The sequence below is a fragment of the Halichoeres trimaculatus genome, unplaced genomic scaffold (genome assembly GCF_033239565.1).
Source record: "Halichoeres trimaculatus isolate MK-OKI-2021-1 unplaced genomic scaffold, fHalTri1.1 fHalTri1_scaffold_11, whole genome shotgun sequence".
NCBI classification, from domain to species: domain Eukaryota; kingdom Metazoa; phylum Chordata; class Actinopteri; order Labriformes; family Labridae; genus Halichoeres; species Halichoeres trimaculatus.
Window position 1 is genome coordinate 22,978,629 of NW_027437189.1, and position 20,622 is coordinate 22,999,250.

General features: G+C 42.0%; 2 protein-coding genes across 5 annotated transcripts in view; one reads left to right on the top strand and one right to left on the bottom strand.

Moving 5' to 3' along the window:
• fmnl3 (formin-like 3) overlaps positions 1–2,108 on the top strand; it is a 37,163-nt gene extending 35,055 nt beyond the window's left edge. For all 4 annotated transcript variants that reach the window (XM_074681213.1, XM_074681212.1, XM_074681215.1 and 1 more), the window contains one exon: positions 709–2,108. Coding sequence is in view for 1 of the 4 variants with exons in the window: in XM_074681215.1 (XP_074537316.1) it covers positions 709–773 (65 nt within the window). In the remaining 3 variants the exon portion in view is untranslated. The remainder of the gene's footprint in view (positions 1–708) is intronic.
• Positions 2,109–2,360: 252 nt separating this feature from the next.
• The window catches only part of LOC141799135 (low-density lipoprotein receptor-related protein 1-like), a 93,718-nt gene continuing 75,456 nt past the window's right edge, over positions 2,361–20,622 (bottom strand). The window contains exons 56-89 of the mRNA XM_074681254.1: positions 20,138–20,321; positions 19,962–20,047; positions 19,748–19,867; positions 18,699–18,886; positions 18,397–18,602; positions 16,766–16,954; positions 15,802–15,950; positions 15,473–15,566; positions 15,226–15,342; positions 14,952–15,071; positions 14,723–14,845; positions 14,501–14,626; positions 14,242–14,358; positions 13,531–13,637; positions 13,231–13,363; positions 12,900–13,022; positions 12,656–12,778; positions 12,431–12,568; positions 12,166–12,303; positions 11,934–12,053; positions 11,529–11,812; positions 11,238–11,416; positions 11,044–11,150; positions 10,822–10,941; positions 10,543–10,719; positions 9,980–10,120; positions 9,665–9,838; positions 9,380–9,541; positions 9,039–9,210; positions 8,785–8,886; positions 6,630–6,703; positions 6,455–6,548; positions 5,526–5,670; positions 2,361–4,166 (exon numbers count right to left, since the gene is read on the bottom strand). Coding sequence (XP_074537355.1) covers positions 4,029–4,166; positions 5,526–5,670; positions 6,455–6,548; positions 6,630–6,703; positions 8,785–8,886; positions 9,039–9,210; positions 9,380–9,541; positions 9,665–9,838; positions 9,980–10,120; positions 10,543–10,719; positions 10,822–10,941; positions 11,044–11,150; positions 11,238–11,416; positions 11,529–11,812; positions 11,934–12,053; positions 12,166–12,303; positions 12,431–12,568; positions 12,656–12,778; positions 12,900–13,022; positions 13,231–13,363; positions 13,531–13,637; positions 14,242–14,358; positions 14,501–14,626; positions 14,723–14,845; positions 14,952–15,071; positions 15,226–15,342; positions 15,473–15,566; positions 15,802–15,950; positions 16,766–16,954; positions 18,397–18,602; positions 18,699–18,886; positions 19,748–19,867; positions 19,962–20,047; positions 20,138–20,321 — 4,770 coding nt within the window. The 3' untranslated portion in view covers positions 2,361–4,028. The remainder of the gene's footprint in view (positions 4,167–5,525; positions 5,671–6,454; positions 6,549–6,629; positions 6,704–8,784; positions 8,887–9,038; positions 9,211–9,379; positions 9,542–9,664; positions 9,839–9,979; positions 10,121–10,542; positions 10,720–10,821; positions 10,942–11,043; positions 11,151–11,237; positions 11,417–11,528; positions 11,813–11,933; positions 12,054–12,165; positions 12,304–12,430; positions 12,569–12,655; positions 12,779–12,899; positions 13,023–13,230; positions 13,364–13,530; positions 13,638–14,241; positions 14,359–14,500; positions 14,627–14,722; positions 14,846–14,951; positions 15,072–15,225; positions 15,343–15,472; positions 15,567–15,801; positions 15,951–16,765; positions 16,955–18,396; positions 18,603–18,698; positions 18,887–19,747; positions 19,868–19,961; positions 20,048–20,137; positions 20,322–20,622) is intronic.

Genomic DNA, 20,622 nt, shown 5'->3' on the forward strand with positions numbered 1-20,622 from the left:
ATTATTGTGCCGTTACAAACACACACAGTTGCCATTTTGAAATGCAGTCGTATATAAGAGAAAATGAATCCTTTCTTCACAGGGGAAAGTTTTTGTTGAAACAGTTAAAGCTCTTTTGAGGAACCTTGATTTTTTCTTGATGTTGCACCCGCTTTGACGGAGTGGTATCTCCTGTATCTCTGCTGATCTCGTACTGATCTTTAGTGTTGGGTGGTTTGTGACAAAATATCTTAGAGTTGAGTACTGTAAATCCTGAGGCACCTGCCCAGTGGCAGTGCTTGTAGACATTAAGTATGTGATGCATAGAAATAGTGATCCTGATCCTTCATACCTGCATATTCTGCAGAAGAATAGGTCTCAGGAGATGGGACGGGCTCTTTTCGCCACAAAATATTACTTGCGTGTCAACAGCTTTGTCCACAAGGGGGCACTCGAACTGGCAGACACAAAAGTTCCTCACTGAAGCTTTAAACATGTTTAAAAAGATGTTTCTGTGATTAAGCCTTCAATCTTAATTCAAACAGAGCTTAAAATAACAGAAACACACCAGTTCATCAGATGGCAACTGAGTGTTTTTTTTTTTTTTGCTTAAATCATTTTTAAAAAGAGAACTTAAGTAAATGGAAACATGTTTGCAGATTGACCTCTGGGTCCTCTAACATGTATGTCCCCCCTGTCTCTCACCCCTCTCTCCCTGCCTACTCACAGATCTCCGAAACCAGCCTTTCCTGCGAGCTGACGCGTTGATCCGGAGCGGTTGGAAGAGACCCTAAACCACTTATTTGTCACTTATACAACTACCCCTTCCCCCCAGTGTAACCCCCTCTACCCTGTGTCGCCACGGTCTGTCTCATCCCTGAGGCTGCAGATGACAAAGACTGAAAAGAGGGGACAGCACAGAGCCCTTGTGTTAGTGGGGGTAATTTATTTATTTATGGAGGCCCTTTTACAGCCAGGAGCACAGTGGGCTTCTCCTGCCCCACTGCAATCACAAGACTTTCCCTGCTCTGTGTGGAATCAGAGGACGACTGCAGAACAGGTGGGCGAGGTGAGAGCTGGATGTCTACAAAGACAGAGGAGCAGAGCTTTCTAAAGCAGGTGTCTGCTAACATGTGGACTTCATTCCCAGGACTGTTAATTTCCCCAGATTATGAAGTTGTACAAAGACTTCTTTTGGACTGGGGGGGCAGCCGAGGGAAGATGCCTACTGCTGCTGGACTGTTTGCCTTGAAGACACTTGCAGGTCTCCCGCCTCATAACAGAGAAGCTTCAGTGACATGATGAGACATTTGGGAACCTTTTCCTCACATAAAGCCAAGTCAAATCCAATCAGAACTCTTCATTGATTTTTTTTATTATGATTGTATCTGGGAGGAAGGACCAATCATTCTACTGCTACTTTTCAGACATGCAAAAACTTCCTGAATGTCTTATGTTTTGCGTATGAAGTGCCTTTTTTCTGTGTAAACAGTGTTAATTCCTGAGTCAGCCATAATTTCATTATTTCACATCTGATCCTTCTAAAGATTGTATTTTTCTTGTACCTTAACATTAGCCTTATAATACTGACAATATGCAAGTTTCCAGCTTTGATATATGAAATAGAAGAAGGTAAGGAGACATAAATGTTAGGATTTTTCTCATTTACCTCTCTTCAACTCAAAAAAAAGTGGGATAATTTTGTGCAAGTTGCAAGTTTTTTTTGCAAGTTGGCCTTAGAAACATAATATAATATGCCTTGACAACACTTTCTGTCACAACTAAAGTGACAACTGGAAAGTGACAATGTTTAAAGTCCATGTGGACTGCTGTTTAAGGACCTAGAGGACATTTTTCTGCTTTCGATGAAGGATGTTTTTATGCAATGAGGTCTTAAGTTAGGGGCTTGTATTTTAAGTCTCCTGTTTTTAAAGAGGATTTGCTCATAGCGGCTGTTGAAGCCTCCATTGGCACAAAGCGTGCAGAACTTCTTTACACTACTTAACTTGGATAAGCATTGTATGAGACACTATTTTTCAAGTGTACATTTACATTAATGTGCACTCAAATCAAGAAATGATTCGTGAGATTGTCTATTGACTAAAAGATGACACTTCATGTTTAATAAATAAGATGAATTATATAACCAACAGACTCCTAGTCTTTCATTTAAGGTCAGTATGATTATAAAAATAAAACTTGTCCTCACTTTGTAGAAGTAATACTCAAAAATGCTGTTCCTACATATTTGGGTTTTATTTCTGGACTGTTTTTTATTTTTATTTTTTTTAAAGAAAATTTCATGTTCATGCAGCAAGAAATAATAAGCGGTTATTTTCTCTCTTCATCTCTCCAACAGACAGACAGAAACACCATACATCTCTACTATAAAAATCCATTTAATTTCTTATATCAAAAAGAAATAGAATCATAACAAAACAATCAGAACCACTTTTGCCACCAAAAGAAATTCTCAAACTGAAAAAATGATTTCTCTAATTTACATTGTTTGGTGAAAATCTGATCGAGCAGGGTGAAAAAATGAGGGGTGTATGCTGTTAAGAAGTGGGGTTCAAAGCCAGAGAAGTTGTGTTTTTTTTTTTTTTCAGAAATGTGTGAGCACCATGCAGAGTGATATGGCAGGTTCGGCTGATCAGCTCAGCAGCGTGGCAAACAACACTTTAAGACTTGAAACCAGTTTGACAGACAGACAGAAAAATGGTGAGCGTTAGCTGCAAGGCAAAGGAATTAACAAAGGAATGCTAATCAGGAAGCTGATCTGTCTCCTTCCTGGGGACCCACTTTAAAATGAGTATAGGCTAAAATAAGATGTGCAGGTAATACATGACTTAAAAAAAAAAAAGGTAAAACTCATTCTCCAACAGAAGTTTGTACCATCACATGGTCTCCCTGGCCTTTCCTGAAAGTACAGTTACAATCAAAGACAAGGAACAAAAGCTAATTGCGACCTCTTTAGCTAAATATTCGTCTCAGTTATTTTTAGTGATGACTAGAAATTCATAGAAGCTTGCCGTCACTCCCAAAAAAGAACTTTCCAGAACAGTTTCAGCACAATCTGAGGACACACTGTCCTGCTTTAGGCTTAAACCAAGGCCACGGATCTCCATCCCAGACTTTGCATCCTGGAATGTGGACTTTATTACAATCATCTCCATGCACGCACTGCCGTTTATTCATTCATAGCTGACATGGAGTATGTCAATTATACAATGACTTTAAAAAAAACTGTTAAAATGTACAGACTGCTATTTGTTACTGATGTCGGTATTCCTGGGTATATTTTCAAGACACTTTGTTAATAGGTTTATATATATGCAAATATATAACTTTAGTCTGTGCAAGGAGGTAAAAGACAATCACTTGAATGTAGTTTTGAGACAACAGCACAGCCTGCGATGCGGAGTCCTCCATGTGTACATGTGCAGTACAAAAACTCCTCTTTCCTCCCCCAGCCTCATCTGGCTCCAAAAACCTCCAGCAGCAAACGTACATGTAGACACAATGTGAACGACTGAGCCCAACCAGCATCAAGGAAGCATTCGTAGTAAGGACTGACTCCCCTCTTTCATGAACAACAGAGTCTTGGCAACATTTTCTAGGATGGAACAATATTCTGCTTTTTTTTCTTCTATACAATTCATACAAAAATAAAAAAATTAAAATTGTTCCACTGCCATTCTAATCTCTATCTTTTACATTTGCACAGAGGTAGTGGCTATATGCGTGACAGGGGGAGGGAGAAGTGTAAGGAGGAGGTGAGCAAAATTAAGAAGAAGAACTGAATAAATGTCTATAAAATGGTTCCTTTTTCATCACCAGGATCTTTTTTGTCAAAGAACAAAATATAATACTGCAATCACTTAAAAAAGTAGTCCTTCATTTTATACATTTTTACAGTGTTCTCGCTTTTTTTTTTTTTTTTTTGTTGCTTTTCTTTTCTGTTGGTAAAGGCATAGGATGAGAGAGCTCACAGGCTCAGCACTGTGTCAGGCCGGGCAGCGCAGGTAGAGTTCAGTCCATGCCGGGCCCTACGCCAGCGGGTCACTCATGTCCTCGTCACCCTGGGAGAGAAGCTCCTTCTTTTCATCCGTGCTGGCCAGGGAGTTGCGGCTGTTGTGGGCGCCCATGTACAGGGTGGCATACACAGGGTTTGTGAAGTTGGTCGGCTGCAGAGCAAAGGAAATTACAAAATGACTCCAGGGTAAAAATCATTTTATGACAGAAGCTACACTGTTTGGTGCTTTGTTTTACCAGGTCTAATCACAGTCAGTAGCTCCTGAGACACAGCTTTGAATTGACCAGGAGCCTTGAAAGACCACCATCTCTTGTATTTAATTCACATAATGCACCTTATTATGGTTGAAACAGGTGTATGCCCCCAGTTCTCTGACTTTATTTTCTTGTTTTTTTTTTTGTGTTTGTTTTTTTTATTAGGATATGTTGGTTGGCAAGGTTATAATAGTTAACTAAAAGGAAACTAAAAAGGAAAACTAAAATATGAAATACATTGCAGTTAACTCAAACTAATAAAAACTAGAAAAGAAAACAAAAACGATAAGTAAACTAAAACTGTATCCTGTGTTCACAAAACTAAATGAAACTAATCAAAATGATAAACAAAATGTCCTTAGTTATAGTTTCTGACAATGTTAATAGCCTTTAGGATTCAAATTAATCCGATACATTTTCCCAACCAATTTAACGACAGTTTTCGGCAGTTGTCAGTGCCGTACGGCACCATCATAGCGACGTACTGGGACGTGCTTGTTCACTGCACTGACTGGCTGTGCTCTGTGCTGCGACAAAACGTAGTGGAGCAATGAATCAGCATCTGTAATAGTTTAATTTCATGTGAGTCTGACTTAAATTGTCTTGGAGTTAACATTATTTTTATACGATTTATGTTTATATTTTTTATACTAACTTTATATTATTTTCTTGTGTTTAAGGCAGCAGCCAACAGTTCAGTATCAGCATTGACTGAGCAGTGAGCACTATGTTGGACTGGAAAATAAACAGTATTACAAAATATCTACTCTGACCTTTTTGAATCCTGCACCTGGTTAATAAGGTATGAAAAAAACTAAAACTAAACTGAAACTAAACTAAAACTAAGCCTTGTTGCAAAAGTCAAAACTAAATAAAAACTAGAATGCCTGCTCTAAAACTAATTAAAACTAAACTGTAATGGAAAAAAAATGTCAAAACTAACCAAAACTGAACTATAATTACAAATCCAAAACTATTATAACCTTGCTGGTTGGCACTTTCAGTGGTAGCCACCCATTCCTTTAAGTGGATGTCGGAGGTAAAAGAATAATCATTGATAATAAACAACCAGAGAAGAAAAAGTACAAAAGGTCAGAGAAGGAAAAAAAAAAAAAGCACAGAGACTGCAAAATGTCAACCTGGGCGCATTTTGTCCCCAGTCTTGCTCAGAACAGAACCACTCCCTGCCTTCTTTGTAGTTTTTTGCTGACGTGTTTAATGCCACTTTTATCTGAGAGTGTTCTTGGCCGCGTTACCTTGTCTGGATCCAACGCAAAGTCTGAATCTAGGAGCTCCCCAGCATCATCATCAGGGTCTCCCTCATAGATCTTGTACGCAGGGTTCCCAATCTCAACATTCATGGCTCCATTTGTCATTCGGTGGTGCTGGAAGCCCTTTGCGCTGCAAAGAGACAAAGACAAACAGTTTACTTCATTGAGAGTCTTGAAAGAGAAACATTTTCTATTTTCTGAGCAGCATTTACTTCAACAAACAGGCTGAAAAAAATGGGTGTGAACCAAGTATTTATAAAGCATCCACAACAAACAATCCACCAAATCAATCAAGACAACAGCGACTGAAGGAAGTCAAATGAGCTTTTATGAAAAAGACCATTTGATAAAACACAGTGGATAAACCTCAGCATGTCTGTTGTATAGAATGCTGGGATTTCACAGGTGTTTGCAAGCATTTCAAAGTTTTCTTTGATGCACAGTTGTACCTTTCCTTATGCAAACAGAGCATAGCTTAACATGTACATATGGCAGTAAGGGAAGGTGTGGAGTCATACAGGGGGATAAAAAAAATCAGGTCAGTTGTGCATCATAAGCAAATTTTCTAAAGGGAAATATTTATCAAGTCCACGTGTTGCTGGGTGAAAAACCCCATAGAGGGGAAACAGGAGGTGGCAGGCAGAGACGCACAGATTTCTTCACTGAGCAACACAGAGAACAACCAGACTAACATAAGGTGTATCCAGTCAGACTGGATTTGGGGAAACAGGGGTGGGACTTGTGGATCTACTGGTAATTGATTTAACCCTGTAAAGTTACCGCTGAGAACGAGATTTGCGAGGCCATAGAGACCTGGGAGGACAGGAGATAGATGATTATCAAAAGTAAAGAGAGAAAGAGAAGCTAGATAATAACAAGATGAAAAACTGATAAATCTGAACTCCAGGACTCACCCGCGCATTCTCCGCTTGTACCACAAGATGGCACCAACCACAAGCAATGCCAGCAGCAGCAGCAGAAGCACTGGGAGGACAATGGAGGCTGTGCCTGTGCAAAGAGATAAAAGTGAGCCAAAGAGGGACGAAGTGCATATTTCACTACTGACACTGTATGGACTGTGTTACTTACTTCCACTGGAAGCAGATGAATCCACGGACTCTGCTACAATCTCACATCTGTATCCCTTCCAGCCCGCAGGACACCTGGATGAACATAAAACAGAGTTACAGAGCAGGTTTTGATGGGTTGCATGCAATCCTTCTATTTAGAAGTTTCGTGCTTGAGAAAGAAATTATTTCTATAAGAAATCAAACATTCAAGATAGCCTTCTACTCTAGTTTTTGCTGAAATGCAAGGAGGAACCCAACAAGAGAAAGAGTACATCAGACCCCACTTTCAGAAAAGTCATTTAAAAACTGGCTTTTAGTAAATGCTGCAGTTCAGTACAGCACCAACAAACAAAAAAAACAGACTTGATTTAAAGGCAGGGTTGGCAGTCCTGAAAAACTAGCATGAATTTGAATGTGGCACCCCCCCCTTCTAACTCCTCCAAAGCAACGCCCCCGCTCCCATGCATGAGCGCCGCTAATTCGCGACTTTGATTGTGAATCACTGAAAGACAGACTCAGAACATCATTTTATGTTTTGCACTACGTCGTGTCATGTCTCACTTAGAAGTAAGGAAACACCAAAACGTTGAAACAAAAAGCTTAAAGACAAATAGACAAATGTGACTTTTGTTAGCACACACAACTGCCATGCTAGCATTATCCACTTTTACCGGTGACACGATTTTGGGTGTAAAGCTATGTTACAAATAGTTCATGTACATTTTCTCTAGGACTTACTAAATATCACAATTATTTTTGCTTGTCAGAGTCCCTGTGGTGAGCGCTTTATAGGGGCCATTAATACGACAATGGTTTTAGGGTGAAACGCAAACGGTTTGTTGCGTTTCAGCAAACCTAAAACGCAAACTTTTGAAAACGGCCTCCAGAGTGGGATTTTTCTGAAACGCTGCGGACATCATTGTCGTGTAAACAGTAAGCCGATGTTGTCAGTAGAAACGATGACGTCACACTCAGCTTCGCGCGCGCGCATACAACAGGACAACAGTACCGAACTACCGTGTTGTACTTGTACTACTCAATCTACTGTATCTGCTGACTGTCTTTCAACAAAATGTGCATCTGTTGCTCCACTTTTTGACTTAGTATTCCTCATTGCACCAGATGACCAGCTCAACTCTACTTCGGTGGTGATCCCACAAAAGCGGCTTCTCGACAAGACAGTTATAGCACCACCTATAGGCCTGGGATGCTCACTACAGCGTTTTCAGCCCCTCAGCGTTTCCGTGTACGCAAATTTTTTTTTTCCACTGCGTTTTAGCATTTTCAGATGAAACGCTGTCGTGTAAACGGGGCCTGGACTCAGATCCAGACTATACAGCCCAGAGCCAAGTACCTCATCGGGTCAGAGGGAACAGGCCTGGGGTCGAGCGAGAGGGGAAGTAGTTAGAGGCAGGGGAACAGAAAAAGAAAAGAAAGCCTCTGTCTTGTCTTTTTTCCTCCGCTCTGTTTAACCGGAGGAGCAGTTACCAGTAATCAGGGTATGGGTAGTTTCTCTGCCATTCTTCTGCTGAGTGCGAACCTGTACACCGCTAAACCTGGGAACACGCAGTCTAGTCGGGAGCAGTGAGCGCTGGTGAAACGTAAGCGCAGGAGGAGGGCAAAACGGCAGGACGGGATATGATTGGCTTAACAGATTGGATCCTAATTGATGTGATTGGCTGATGTTTTTCTGCTGTAGATAGCGGATATTATTCACTCTCATTTAAGAACATCCATCATTTTAACCAGTATAACAAAAAGTGTACCTAAATCGAACTACCAATTATACCTTTGAGATGAGTATTTGTTAGAATTTATTTTTCTAAACTTAACATAAAAGAATGAGTTCAGTTGGAGAGTTTACAAGGTTTCCACAATACAAAGAGTGTTCTTTAATTATTTGGTTATGTTTTAGCTAAAGGTAAACTTTGGGATTTTAATGTCTGGATTTGTAGACACAGTACAAAACTTGGTAGAGTGGGGACTGACTTGCAGAACAGGGCTTAGGACCGACTGCTTTGGGGGTTAAATTCTTTGTATACCCTATTTAGCCCCTTAGCTTAGCCAGCACCTTATACTTAATAATAGTCAAAGAGTTTATACGGTTGGTGTGAGGCAGTAAAAGCATCTCTGTTTGTGTTAGTTGTTGGTTATGGCTGAGTGTAGTATCTTACTTGCACTGAGGCAGCAGCGTGCGAGTATCCACTGAACACTGTCCATTAGTGCAGTAGTCCAAACAAGTGAAACAGCTGGGCTGGATCTGGCCATTAGGACAGCTACACACATACACACACACACACACACACACGCAAACATATGTGTAAACATGCACAGATTGATACCGGCCCTGCCCACTTTGAGTGAGCGGTTCAAACCAGATCTTAACAAATATTTAAGAGTCAAAGTGCATGTTCCAGTGTCAACTTACCTGCAGGAAACTTTGCTGGAGGACGACGTTAAACATTTGCCTGTTCCGCAGAACTGACATTTGTCGAGCTCACACATGTGTCCGATAAACTGAGAGGGGCAACGACAGATTTTGGTGCCGTTGGAGGTTTGTAAGCAGGTGCCACCGTTGTAACAGAAACCTTCACATGCACCTAAGAACAGGAAATGAGATATGTGAGGAATGTTAAGATCTGCAGAGAAAATCAAATATTTTTCCACAGATCATAAAACATATTCAGAGCAAAAGAATTTAAAAATTGTTGAATAAATAAACAATCTGTCTATTTTCCCAATAGTCTGTGTTCAGGATCTAACACTCACTGTACTGGCACTGGTCTCCACTGTACTCAGAGGGGCAGCTACAGGTTGGCTGGTTGCCCATGTTGACGAAGCAGTTGCCTCCATTCATGCAGTAGTCTTGACAAGTTTGATGGTTGCAGTTTGGTCCCGTGAAGCCCTTTGGACATCGGCAGGTTGGAGCACCTGAGCCACAAGGGAGATGTTAATCAGAGGCAGGATGGTATTTAAACTGCACCGTAAGGGCCAGCGAGCCAGGAGCCAGTCTGGGCAGAGTGCTTTATGACATGGTAATGACTGCCCTCGTACCTGTGGGAGAAGCAGTGCATATGCCCCCGTTCTTGCAGTAGTCCCTGCACTGATTGATCTCACACCTCTCTCCGGTGTAGCTGGGCTGGCATCGACACTTGGCCACCTGACGAGCGTTTAGGAAGCAGCTCCCGCCGTTCTGACACTGAATTTCACAGGGTCCTGAGGGGGGAGCTGTGGAAGAGTAACCCATCATGAACAAAAATCTTTGTATGCTTCATCTAAAAGTAAGGCTATTCAGATAAACATCATAGAGATTAAAGTTCTACTCAGCCCCTGTGCGTACATATCATGTAATTGTTCATGCAGACTTACAGAATGGCGACTGGGTCGGGCTTGGTCTCTCTGCACATGTGCCGTTGTCTGCCACATAGTTGTTGGGGCAGGTGCACACTGGTCCACTGGGGCTGAGAAGACACAGCCACTCACATTTCTTCCTGTCACATGGGTTTGTCACTAATGCACAGAGAGACATAAGACAGGTGAGGAAAAACTGAATGAAATATATGACAACACAAAATCATAATATATACCACTTTATCTTGTTCGGCGTTTATGTTTATATTTGTAAGCTTGCACCCATCAATTAACAACCATCATGCTGGTCCCCAGTAGTCAGATTTTTCTAGTGTTTTAATATTTAGGCAATCAGGGTTTTTATTGTTTATTTAACTGGATTTAGTGTTTTAGCATTTTATGCATTAGCCTGAATACTATCTGCAATGGCTGACTGAATTCTGTGTCGTCTGTTTTTTTTTGTCCTCTGTTTACAGTTCTTACAGTTGTTGCTGCTCTGCTCTGCATTTCATTGGCCTTCAGGGACAAATAAAGTTTTTTAAATTGAATTAATATTTCTCACGAGAGACGTCGACACTCACTCTCTGGCTGCTTGTAGCGGTGGTAGAGGACGATGTCAGTTGCATGATTGATGCCTGTGGTGAGGTTCTCCATGGAGCCCTTTCCAAACTTGTTGACCCGGAAGACAATATTATTAATATATGTGACGCCATATATGTAGTCCTCAAAGATGTCTATGCTGAATGGATGGAGCAGGTCTAGAGGAAATAGAAAAGAATAGGTAAAAATGGGTAAAAGGAACAAAGATCTTACTTAATAAACTTTTCATTTTTATTTTTTTAATGCAAAAGTAACCCAACTGTTTTTGATGCCTGAGGCAGCGATGACAGGATCAGAGCCATCCAGACGAACACTGCCAATCACAGAGAGTTTAGCATCCGACCAGTAGAGGCGCTCATTGAAGTAGTCCACAGCCAAACCTGAAGAGATAGAATGATGATTAAAAAATGCACTATGTAGGAAAGAAGAGGGACATTTCGGTCATTTGGGGTTCAATCATCAGACCTAAATGCAGTACTAACCTGTGGGCCACTGGATGTTCTCATGAACCAGAGTCTGTCTCAGAGTCCCGTCCATAGAAGCAGTCTCTATCTTGGGGTGGTTGCCCCAGTCCGCCCAATACATAGTACTAAGAGAAAGAAGAGATGAAGGATACAGTTACAGAGCAAAATAACAACAAAATTAACCTGAAACAAAAAGTTCATCCTTCTCTCACCCTCTCTGTGGATCCACAACGATGGCGTAAGGCTCATCTATCATGCCAGAGATGAGGGTCTTGCAATGCTGGCCAGACATCTGAGCCACTTCAATAACATCTCTGCCAGAGTCAGTCCAGTAAAGGTTACCAGCCACCCAGTCCACTGCGATACCACGAGGCATCTTCAGCTCTTTGATCTGGTTACAAATACAACAACCTCTTCATCACACCTCATTAAAAGTATACACACACACACACACACACACACTATATACACTCCTAAATGCTTCTCCATCCATCAGTGATTACCTGCAAGTTGGTGATCCTGCCCTCACTCTGTCGACGATTACGGTGAGGGTTGGAGGAGGGCGGTAATGTGGACTGTCCTGGGAGTTCATAGGAAGAGATGCGACCGGTGTGCCAGTTGGTCCAGAAGATACGGTTAGACTTGATGTGCAGATCCATCGCATCAATACGCACGCTAGCATCCCCCTGGAAGGTCTGCTCATAGCGCCAGTTTGGCATGCCGGGGTCCAGGCTGCGGATTTCATTGTCATCAGCAATGTAGAGAATCTGTCGACTGCTGTTCATGCCTGGAAGGAAAATAGAAAAAAATCACAAAAATTGCCTTTTAGATTCAAATCAAAGATTGTTGTGGGATCTAAACAAAAGTTTGATAGTAGACTAATAACAGTTGCAGTGCTTTCTACTCACTGTCAGCCTTGCAGGTGTCATTGATCCTGGTGAAGTACTTGTAGCAGCTGCATTTGTGGGAACCTTTGGTGTTGTTGCAAATGTGGGAACACACGCCAAACTGTGCACACTCATTCTTGTCTAAAAAACAGAGAAGCAACAAAGAACATAATAAGCAAAAAAATTAATATCTTGTCTCTACAGACTGAAATCATGTAGTGTGTTGTTTCACATCAGGTGAAGTATTCTGTACCTCCACAGGTGTGGTGTCCTATTTTCTGGAAGCCAGGTTTACAGGAGCAGAAGGAATCTGTGCCATTTGTGACACAATGAGCCTCGCTTCCATCACCGCACTGTGTCCTGTTACTCCTGCAGTCGTTTAGTTTGGTGTCTGAACAAAATGTAAGGCAGTCATGAGTCAGTGGATCGAAAATGAAACAGATTCTGCTGATGCTTGACATTTAAAACCTCAGATCTGTGGTTAGCTTTGATAAAGGATGAGGTCTTTATTCAGGTACCTGTCTTGCAGTTGATCTCATCAGAGCCGTAGTCCTCGCAGTCATTAAAGAAGTTACAGCGCAGGCTGGAGCTGATGCATCTCCCATTGGCACACAAAAACTCATCCTTCTCACAAGTGGGAACAGCTGGAGGAGTCTCTGTAGACACCAAACACACAGACACACTCAGTCAAAGTCTGGAGAGGAGAGGATTTCTATTACTGACTGAAAGATGCTTCAACTTACGGCAGTCCAGCTCATCTGAATTGTCGCCGCAGTTGTTAACACCATCACATCTCTTTGATACTTGCAGACACACACGGTCGTTTTGGCAGCGGAAAGCTCTGGTAGGAGGACACTGGAACTTCCCTGAGAGACAAGAAAAGAGACACAAAAAAGGAGAAAGGGGATAAGGAAAAAGAAAAACAGGTCAGGGCGTCGGGTGAAGACTAACTTTCAAATCGTGTGTGAGCGACAGAAGTGGACTCACTGCACTCTTCAGGATTCTCATCTGAGTTATCCCCACAGTCGTCCTCCCCATCACACTTCCAGGCGAGCGGCTTACACAAAGTGTTGTTACACTGGAACTCATCCAGAGGGCAGTGACGCCCAGCTGAGGAGGACAGGAAGAAACAGAGAGAGATTTTTACCCTTGGTGTACTTTGAATGAAGCCTAATGAGGATTTTTGGGGTTCTATGTGAGACCCATCACAGTTACACAGCTTCGTCTTATTCCAATGAACAATTCATCTTCTTTTATTATACGAGGTATAGGTAAACGGTAAAATAAACAGGTACAGATATGCAAAACGGAATATTACCTGCACTACCGCAGTTCTCTTCATCGCTACCGTCCATGCAGTCGGGGTCAGCATCGCACCGCCAGCGTATAGGAATACAGTGTCCGTTCTTACACTGGAACTGGTCGCTGTCACACTTCAAATCACAGCCATGCTGAAGAAACATAAAGGCAAGAAGCAACAGAGAATCAGCTTTTACAATTAAAACCAAAATCAAACACAAAAATTTGCTTTCTTTCGCAATATAACATTATTTCTGTTATAGTTATTCTATCATTAGTGTTTTTCATTAAGGAAACCAAAAAGTTTGAGTGTCTGCACCTCATCAGATCCATCAGCACAGTCATGGTCTCCATCGCACTTCCACCTCCCGGCAATACAGCGGCCATTTGTGCAGGCAAACTCACTTTCTGAGCATTGTCGAGGCACTGGAGGAAGACAGATGGGGCTCAGGTTAGCTATAAGACCAGTAAACACCATTAAGAGTGATCTACGTCTACATCAGCCCACAGCACAGAGCACGGAGCAAGGATTGAATAACCGCAGGAGACAACAGTGTACAAAGTGACTTGAGGGAATAAAAGCAACTCAACAGCTTTTTATTTAATTTTTGTTGACATATCTAATGTGACTTTTTCTGTATATCTCAAAAATACATCGTTTTTTCATTAATTTAAATGAACACTTAAAATCACATCTCAAGCAGTGGCGGCTGGTTTTAAAAAGCAAACAATACAACACTCTTACAGTTGTGCCAAAGTTTAAAAGTGAAGAAGACGCAGCAATGAAAGAGTTTTTAATGTATGAAGGTGGAATGACTCACCTCTGTACGCCAACGGGACAGTATGAAATGAAACAAACATCAGATGAGGTGAAATGCATCAGAAATGACAGTAAATGGATGTTAGCACGGCTTAGTAGCTCAGGTGATGTGAGTACGGTAAGAAAGACAAGGCTGAGGAGAGTAAGTGACGCAGAACAAGGTTAGGTCACAGATGTGGAAGATATTTCCACGCAGAAAGAAGCACTTACTACACTTGTCCTCATCCGAGTTGTCCCCGCAGTCGTTGTCGTAATCACACTGCCAGCGGCCTGGGACGCAACGGTTGTTCTTGCATCTGAACTGATACGGCTCACAGGTCCTCTCAGCTGTACGGGTCACAGAAAATGTTACCATTGGTTAAATGAGGGCAGTAAAAGCTGAATCCATGATTGCAGTTTGGGATTAATGGGTCTAGAAATACTCTGGAGAGTGTGTGTGTGACTGCTCTTAAAGGAGAGCTATCCCTACCGCACTCCTCCTTCGGTTCATCTGACGCGTCTCCACAGTCATCTTCACCGTCACACTTCCAGCGAGCAGGGATGCAGCGTCCTGAGTCTTTACAACGGAATTCGTCCACGCCGCAGGTCATCTGGGCTGGAGAGAGAAACGTACAAGGGACAGTCACATCCGTAACTGGCAAAAACAAGTGTAAGAACGGACTAAGAGTTAAAGATAAAATAGTGAACTTACTGCAGTTAGCTGGTTCATCGGAGCCATCCACACAATCATTGTCACGGTCGCACACCCAGACGCGAGGTATGCAGCGTTTGGTGATGGCACACTGGAACTGGGTTGGTGCACACGTGACCTCAGCTACAGGAGAGGAGATTTAAACTTACTGTGAGATATTAAACATGAGTGTGAGAGAAAAGCACAGAGCTCTACATGAACTACAGGTTGTTAACAAGTTTCTACTCACGACAGTCTTTCTCGTCCTCTCCTTCCCCACAGTTGTCCTGGCCGTTACAGCGGAAGATGCCCGGGATGCAGCGGCTCGGGTGGGAACACTTGAATTGGCTTGGCAGGCAAACGTGAATATCTGCAGCACAATTACAGTTAAACAAATTTGTTGCTTGTTTCTCTCAGTACATAACAAAGTGCTGATGAAAGTACACACAACAATAAAATAGGGCCTGAATGCTGGTTTTATGACGCATAGGATAATTAAAAGCAACAATAAAAAATAGACGTACCACAGTTGGCTTCGTCTGAGTTGTCCTGGCAGTCATTGTCGCCATCACAGATGTACGCAGGGTTGGTGCAGATGCCCGTGCTGCACTGAAACTGTCCTGGCCTGCATTTGAAATCAGCTGTCGAAGAAAAAAAACTATTTAGGAGCACACCCAATTTGCACTACAATATCAAGATGAAAGCTCATCAGATGATAGCATGTGACAGGTATGACACGATATCTGGTAATTATTGTTCTTCAACACTCACGGCAGTCTGCTGGCTCATCAGATCGATCACCGCAGTCATCCTCTGTGTCACATTTCCACCAGAAAGGAATGCACTTGTCATTCTTGCACACAAACTGAAGCAGGATGAGACAAATAAATCACATTATTGATACAGCATATTACCAGAGCTCCTCTGCTTCAGTGCTGTTGACAGAGAGGGAGCTGCCTGCTGCAGACGAGAGCAGCCTGCCAGCTGTCGGTTTGCACTCAAAAGGTTTGAGTGGTTCATCAAACAACTCAGTGAAGTATAGAGATATGAAAATCAACATTATACTGGCGATGACTTTTATGTTGGCACAGCCTCCTTACCTGGCTGGCTGTACAGTTGGACATGCAAGTGCGCTGATCATTGGCCAGGTAGAAGTTAGTGGGGCAGGCGCACTTGTAGCCTCCTCCAGGGGAGAGGAGGCAGAGGTTGCTGCAGCCGCCGTTGTTCGTCTGGCAAGGATGGTTTTGCACTAAAAATGACAGATTTGTTTTATTTATGGTATGTTACAGTTTAATGATGGGTTAAATTTCATGTTTAGACTTTCCATACAACCCAAACATGGTGGCATTGTGTATATGATGAAGACTGAACACAGTGTATGTCTCATACACTTCATTTCTTAAACTTCTACTCATCCATGAACACATGCTCCCTTTAAAAAATGAAAAACACACTGACTCATCATATTTGTAGGACAATAGACACATAGTGGTTGTGTCCTTCTTCAGTGTTTTGTGCATTACATTTATTTATTTCATTTTTGAAAGATGTTATTGTAAAGTTTTGAAATGTGTGTTGTATGTTTTTATTTCTCTTTCCAAAATGTGATTGTTTGTACACACTGTGATGCATTCTTGTTAATTTAGATGTATATATCAAAAGGTACCATGTTTAGGTACCAAAACACATTCTTGTGACTGTGAGGGAGTGGAAGAGTAGGCGATTTTCCATGCTGGACATGAACACAACATTTCAAGGTTATATATTGAAGAATATATTTGTTAAATTGTAAAGAAATTATATTATATAATTAAACAAATTGATATTTTTTTACCACATAAACAAAAAAGTACTGAAAATCGGTACCGTTGAGTACCCCGATTGGCAGGTACCAGGCATCGATACCGTATCGTTTCAAATGTGAAAGACACCCATCCCTACTTGCAAATATGTTTGTTTTTAGTCTGGACCCCAGGAAGACTATCTGTGCTCCAGGGTACAGCTAATGGGGATCCAAATTAAACAAACAAATAAACAAATAAACAAATAAAACGTGTGTATTACCCTCAGGCTGGCGGTATGGATGGTAAATGTGGACGTCCATGGGCCGATGCAGCGTGCTGATTAAGGTGGTCTTGTTGGTACCAAGAGTCTTATGAGCTCTGTTGATGGACTTTGTCTCCCAGTCAGTCCAGTAGATGTACTCTTCAAACAGAGTCATGGCGAAGATGTGTGGGATGTCCTGGCTGAGGACTATAAATAAACAAGCAGAGTGGTCAGAGGCTGCGAGCCTGTTACACAGAAAGCTACTCACACACTACGAATCAGACTCAATCTACAAAATGCTCCTTGACAGTTGATGCTTAAATTATGGTATGCACAATAATGTAATACAAGGTTTGAAGCTTAACTGTGGCTAGAGTACAGGAGAAATGATGCCTCTGTTTCCCACTGCGAAACTCACACATTTAATGTAAAACAGAGGTGGGGTGGGCCGCACAGCCACAGTGGCTCCACTAATCTGTGTGTTATGTAATGGGCTCTATGCCTCATTAGGCTTTACACACTAATTGCCCTTTTTCTGCTCGCATATACCTCATTTCATGTGTTTGCCTCAAGTATTTGAGACCAGAGGGCAATACAAACTCAACATTAGTTTCTGCTGTTAGTGCACATATGTGATGTAGCACAGGTTCAAAACATCTCATCATGAGTGCATGAGGTTTTGATAAGTGAAGGGCTCTGAATAGTGACAGTATGGCTACGATTTAACAGGTGAAGAGTTGATATATGTGAGGCTAAACTGTGATATAAGTTAGAATAACACGAGGCTCCCTTTGGTCAAACTTTATCTTAAACAAACAGACCCAGTCTTTGTCAGCAAACACACACAAGCCCACTCTGGTGTTTGAACTGTTTATGTATTAGTGACCAGGGTGTCTCCCTAGACACACAACTGATATTCCACACAAAAAAAGGTAATAAAGAATCTATGATTCTCTAAAATGTATTGAAATTAATGTTGATACCTGTGAGTTAGCTCCTAAACTTGCTCCCATTAGCATTGTTTTCCTGTAGTGTCTGTTAAACCTCACTTATGCCCTTCAACACGTGATTTGGCTGGGTTGTTCAATTGCAGCATACACCCACAATTTCACATCTCGTACATTCTTGATCCAGGGAATGACGAGATGTCACAACTCTCTCAGTGTTTGGCAGAGCTCAGCGAATGAGAAGAACTCAACAGAAACGCCCGCTGCGTTTCAGAATTCCTTTGCACGCTTGGTTAGCTGACAATATCAACTATTGTAGCAAGTTTGTGAACAACTGAGTGCTATGCGGACTTCATACAGGCCTGAGGCCTCACTCATCAGAACAATCTCTCCCATTCAGGGTTTCAGGACTCCAGTGCAGCGGACTACAATCTGACCTGCCTGCTTATGCTTGAGTGGACCCTAAACAAGCAAGTGTACGTGTCCACAAAGAGAGGAAACTCATTCAGACAGCTGACAAGCTCATTAGTCCATCACACTACGAATGTGAGCCACTACAAAACAAACTAGTTTTGAGACTCGCTCCCTTGTTTCAATGGCAGTGTTGTTATTTATTTCTATTAGTAAAAGCATGAGAAGTGTGAAACTCACAAGTGTGTAAAAGTGTTGAAAAAAAAGCGTGTGTGTGTGTTTTTAAATTACCCGTGTGTCTGTTGGAGCCATCCAGGCTGGCAAACTCAATGTAGTCCTCCCGGGCATCAGCCCAGTATATACGGTTGTTAATGAAATCAAGGGTGAGTCCATTGGGCCATGTGATCTTATCCTCTACGATGACACTCCTGTTGGTACCGTCCATCCCAATTCGCCCAATGTGAGGATTGTCGCCCCAGTCTGACCAGTACAGGTACCTAACCAGTGGTGGAGGAAATCATGTTCAGTTTCAAACACAGCTTAACGTTTTCATCCAAATAACAGAATTTCTCAGTGTAAGCTCCTCTTCTTACCCGTAGCGTACATCCAGAGCCACAGCACGAGGTTCCCTCAGGCCACTGTTGACAAGCACTGTTCTGTAGGCTCCATTGAGTTTTGACACCTCGATAGTATCTCGGCCTTTGTCACACCAGTACAAGTTCCCACCAACCCAATCCACTGCCAGGCCATCTGGGTTACTCAGGGAAGTCCGGTGCAAAACCTGCCAGTCAGTCATAGGATTGCATTTTTTTAATTTGAGGTCACAGACTCGCACATCTGATGCATATACCCTGGTTTTTATTTTGACTACATGGGATGTGACTGTGAGAGGAAAGAGTAGCCTGATAATTAACTCTCTAAGTAGGATCTGATTTTTTTTGTATTTTCAGTCTGTATTTTAGCTTAGGGAAGACAACAAGTCAGCATATCTAAAAAAAAATTATAAACCAACAACAGCCATAGTTTAACTGTAATTCAACACAGCTGCATTATAAAAATAAATAACCGCATGCCGTGTTGGCCTAGCCGCTAATTGCCTGCCCGATATGCAGAGACTACGGTTTTTGCAATGAGCATTGCAGGTTTGGTTCAACAAGCAGCTCTTTGCTGCATGTCATCATTTCCCATTCTTTCTCCCAGTTTCCTACTCTGTGCGCTGTTCTGTCCTCTCAGTGAAGGCACGAAAGCCCCAAAATAAAAGTTTAAACCAAAATCAAACACTGTGAAGCAAATCTATCTTATTTAGAATATTCTGCAGAGGTGCCTCTCTGCTTTTATTAGGGAGCTAAGCATAACACATTCACACAGTTAGGAGTTTTTAGGCAGGTTCCAGTTTTTGATCTGACTTTTTTCCCTCCTTTTTTTCCACATCAAATAAGTAAATATGAAAAATGATGCTGTCAAATTTCATTTTCAGCTGCTGAACTTTTCTTCTAAATGATTTTATTTTGCTAAGTTATCAGTTTCAAACACAAAGGGTCACGAATTTGGATCAGATTTAGATAATGAGGCATGTTTCTGCAGTAACAGTAGTTTTTAAAATAATTAAAGCTCAAATTTCTAAACTTGTTTCCTAACTGACCTCCATGTTGCTGCCGTTCATACGCATGCGTCGGATCATGCTGCCCTGAGTGGTCACATCTGTCCAGTAAATCATCTGCTCTGCATAGTGGAAGTCCAGAGCCACTGCATTGTTTAGACCCTGAAATAAATGTTAGATGCAATGTTGGAGAGGTCAGAGTGAAGAATTCATCTTTTTACATTTGATCAGGTCAAACTGAGCATCAGTGCCCCACCTGTTTTATAAGAGTGTAGTTGGAACCGTCCAGGTTGAGCTTTCTCAGGTAGTATCGGTTAGCAAAGATCAAGTATGGCTCCTCTTCTAAACAAACCAGACAGAGAACATATGTATGAGGTTTGAAACGGCTTTGAGAAAACAGCAGAATCTAAAACACACACAAGCATGACTTACCCGACGTGGACTTGCAGATGGTGGGGTCATTGGGGCTGACTTCAAAGCCGTCCACGCAGAGACAGTGGAAGCTGCCGTGTGTGTTGATACAGACCTGAGAGCAGGGGTAGGTGGTTGTGCACTCGTCTATGTCCACACAGGACTTACCGTCCCGCTTAAGCTGGAAACCAGGGTGACACCTGCACTGAAGGGGCCAAGAGGACAAGAGAAACGTCAAAGTCATGCAGCCAGCAGCTTCTGGCTCTGCTGATACAAAACCCTGTCGGTCAACCTGGTAGATACTTTTTCCTTTTTCGAAAAGCTGTGGCATAAAGATTATCTTATTTTATACAAGAAAAGAAAGCGTGTTAATGATTTCTTTTAACCAGATTGAGCTCACTCTTTATATCAGTTTTTGGGAAAAGCTTGAACGAACACTGTCACACAACCAAATTGACCCCTTCAACAATTTCCAAGTTAACAAAGCTGGAAATTTTACAGAGATC